This window comes from Pygoscelis adeliae, unplaced genomic scaffold, assembly GCF_000699105.1.
Source record: "Pygoscelis adeliae isolate BGI_AS28 unplaced genomic scaffold, ASM69910v1 Scaffold213, whole genome shotgun sequence".
Lineage (NCBI taxonomy): Eukaryota > Metazoa > Chordata > Aves > Sphenisciformes > Spheniscidae > Pygoscelis > Pygoscelis adeliae.
This window is the reverse complement of record NW_008824410.1, coordinates 868,957-872,323: the sequence shown is the minus strand read 5'-3', so window position 1 is coordinate 872,323 and position 3,367 is coordinate 868,957. Positions and strand designations below refer to the sequence as shown.

The 3,367-nt window shown below is 52.7% G+C and overlaps 1 protein-coding gene across 1 annotated transcript in view; it reads right to left on the bottom strand.

Annotated features, from left to right (window-relative positions):
- The window catches only part of ARHGEF16 (Rho guanine nucleotide exchange factor (GEF) 16), a 10,417-nt gene that overhangs the window by 2,982 nt on the left and 4,068 nt on the right, over nt 1-3,367 (bottom strand). Inside the window, exons 6-9 of the mRNA XM_009320545.1 lie at nt 2,946-3,098; nt 2,167-2,296; nt 1,377-1,451; nt 235-327 (exon numbers count right to left, since the gene is read on the bottom strand). Of these exons, the coding sequence (XP_009318820.1) occupies nt 235-327; nt 1,377-1,451; nt 2,167-2,296; nt 2,946-3,098 (451 nt within the window). The remainder of the gene's footprint in view (nt 1-234; nt 328-1,376; nt 1,452-2,166; nt 2,297-2,945; nt 3,099-3,367) is intronic.

Sequence of the window (3,367 nt, the reverse complement as noted above, 5' to 3'; positions counted from 1 at the left end):
GAACCCTCCAAGCTGGCAGGGCGAGTGCCCAGAAACTTATATTTAAGTCAGAACAGCAGGAAAAAATGGTCACCTTGGGCATGAAGTAGCGATGCTGCTTGTGGCAGCAGCGATGCTCCAGCTGGTCGAGGCTTCCTGGAAGGAGTCCCAGGACAGGCCCACCACGCCTGGGATGGGCCACTCTAACAGCACACCCAAAAGATTTTTTTGTCTGCCACTGCCACAAGTCCTCACCTTCTTCTTTCCAAATTCCAGCTGTTTCTGCAGGGTGTACATCTGCTCTGTCCTCTCCATAGCACGAGCTCCCTCATTGCAGTTCTTAACCAGCTAGAAAAAGAAAAAACACCACAAGGGAAGCCAAGTCCCAACAGAGGTTTCAAGCCAGGTTTGGGGAAAGGCAGCTGGAGGGTCTCCTGCCATGAGAGATCTCCAGGAGAGAGGCAGCATGTTTCCTCTGCCTGGAGAAGGACCAAAGTGAAACCGCGCCAAAACCAAGCTTCACCGAGGAGCAATACGAAGAGAAAGAATTAATCATCTGAAGGGAGGAGGTTAAGACAGGAAGATGAACGATTGAACAGTTAGAGGGGAGGACAGCAGCTTTCCACAGGCAGGTGAAGCAACGCCACATTTCGCACTGGGCAGCTGCGTGGCACCCTGGCCCCCCGCGTTGTCTCTCCCAAGCAGATGCGCCCCTGCCTGATGCCCCTCCAACCCGGGGAAGGGCGGTCCAGCGTGGCCCGGCCGGGGGGTCGTGCATTCTGTTCCCCTGCCGGATGAGCGAGCGGGACAGATCACGAGCAGCAGGAGCGCGTTGCCAAGAGTCGGTCTTTAGGGGGACAAAAGGAAGAGCCACCACCGCCGCTTTGGTGGCCGTAATCTCCATGGCGCATCACCTTGTGTGAATGTCAACCAGATGGGAAGGCAGATGAGACACGGGAGCACAAACAGCGCACGGCTCACAAGTGCCACTGGTCCCACTGTTCCTTTGCTCCTCTACCCTTTCTCTTTGCTTTGTTTACTGCTCTTTGCCTAAATCTCCAACAACCGAGGCAAGTAAGTGTCGCAGCTCGCTATCACCTCGAGGGAGGTTCTGAGAAGGGAGAGCACTAATGGAGAAGACGACACCGAAGGGAAGGACAAAAGATGGGCAAAAGAGGAAAGAAGAAAAGATGACAACAAAAAGGAAAAAAAAGATCAGGTGAAAAAGGTGAACAAGGGAGAAGATGTGTACATCCAGCAGTTATTTGGAGCAGAGAAATTTCAAGTGAACCGACACAAGAAGGAAAACCAGAGGCCAGAACGGCAGGCTCAGGGCCAGAGTGACGGGACGGTGTGCTGGAAGGAGGAGAGGTGGAGAGCTGGCAGCCGGGCCTCACCTTGCTGATGGCTTTCAGAGCTCTGGTGGCAGCTCCATACGCTGCAGTGCATGCTTTTGTTTTTTGACAGACAGTCTAGAATGCCAAGATAAGACGCTTTAGTGATATTGCAAGACACAGAACTGCGCATCAACCTGGGATTTCAGGATGACACACATGCTCGAGCCGTTCCCAACGGTCAGCCTGGCAGCAGGACAGGCACACAGTCAAAGCAAGGTTTAACAGTGCTGGTAGCTGAGAATCTGGTTTCTGCCGGGGTTTTCACATCAGATACGTGCCTGAGCATCACTGTCACCCCGCACACCGGGCATCCCCCTGACCCTCACCCCTGCAGCTCGTTACAGACTGGGAGCAGTTACTAGAAATCCCACGTCCATCAGCTTTGCTGTTTAGAGCAGCTGGATCCAGAAGTCCCGGATTTCAGTGAAGCTTGTGCAAGACCTGCTTTCCCTTCCTGGGCCACCTGACCATTAATGAAACAGGACGCTCGTGCCACCCCACCCTGGGTATTCAGACGCAGCACGGAGCATGGAAGAACCTCATGTCACTCAGGTGGATGGCGCTGAGATGAGAAGCGTTATTCACAAAGCTTTAAGCTGCACATCTGACACCCACAAGAAGCAGATCGCTCTGGATCTAAATCCTGAATAAAGGCTCGGGCATCCCAGCCTCGGCTCCCAGAGGGATGAAAGTCTAAGCAGAAGCCTGTCCCGGGCTCAGCAAACCGAAGAAGAGAATAACAGTCACCTCTTCAGAGGTGCCAAGCAATGCCACTGTGTGACTTACTTACATCTAACAGCAGAGGAAGCCGTGTTACTCTCTGCATAGGGAGAATGAGAAATGATATCATTGGCAGGCCTCCACATTCTGGTTTCCTTTCAATTTGTTTCAAGGTCTCTTTAAATAAGGGGTTTGTGGTTCTGGAACAGGACAAGAAATCGCCATTAACGCTGTTCTTCAGTTAGCAAGATTTTCCAGTAGCTTTCCATGCACGAGAAATGCAGCACAGCAATGGCACTGCCTCTGGTGCTCAAGGCCAGTCTGCTGAGCTCTGAGCACACAGCTGGGGCGGAAAATGGACTGATCCGTTAGCAGGTGATGGAAAAGCACCTGGAGATGTTGAGTTCACCAAAAGGCGGGTAAAGCCGTAGATGTACCACCAGCAGAGACAAACTTGACCTGTACCACCAGTATGATCTGGAGATGAACAGCCTCCGCAGATGTCCCTAATACATCCCATACATGTTCTGACCTTGGCAAGACCTGCCTGACTTCAGTATGTGGTAGCATTACCCCCACTTACCCCCGTCCTTCACCCTTCTCACAGCACAACACAAATCACATCCTAATCACACGACACAGACACACTGAGGTCTAGAAGTTGAACTCTGCGCAGAAAGGAGACAGCCTTCCTTAGGGAAAAGGATGTAACCACAGGCTGAGGGAGCCACCTGCAAGTCACGGTCCTGTCCGCAGCCAGCTGGCATCCCTGTAGCCCAGAGTTCAGGGCTTACCCCTTGTAAGCAGCTCCTCTGCAAGCCCAAGGCCTGAGTGCACAGCAGTACTCACAGCAGCTTCTGAAGTGTCCTCTGCTGGTAGACTTCATTGGAGCAGTAGCTGACGTAAGGATTGAAGTGGTTCGAGGCATGTTCTTCCACTATGTCACTGATGTCAGGAATTAGGAGGTTTTCCTGGTGTCGCTTCTCTAAGTCTTCGAAGAAGCTAAGGAGAGAATTTCAAATGACTTCACTACATGACTCGTTAGGGCTGGACAAACGGAACAGATATATGTTTAATAATGTTCCCACTGCAGCTTTTCCCCGGTTCTCCCACAGGAGACAAGGCCCTGGATCCCTTCTGCACGGGGTCAGCTCTGCGCAGCTGAGACACCCACGTCTCCAGCGTGGCTCCCAGCAGCTCCGCTGCAGAGATGGGGAATGCAGCTCTCAAGCTCCCTGGCCCCCAGGTGCGTAGGCTTCCTCCATTCCCTG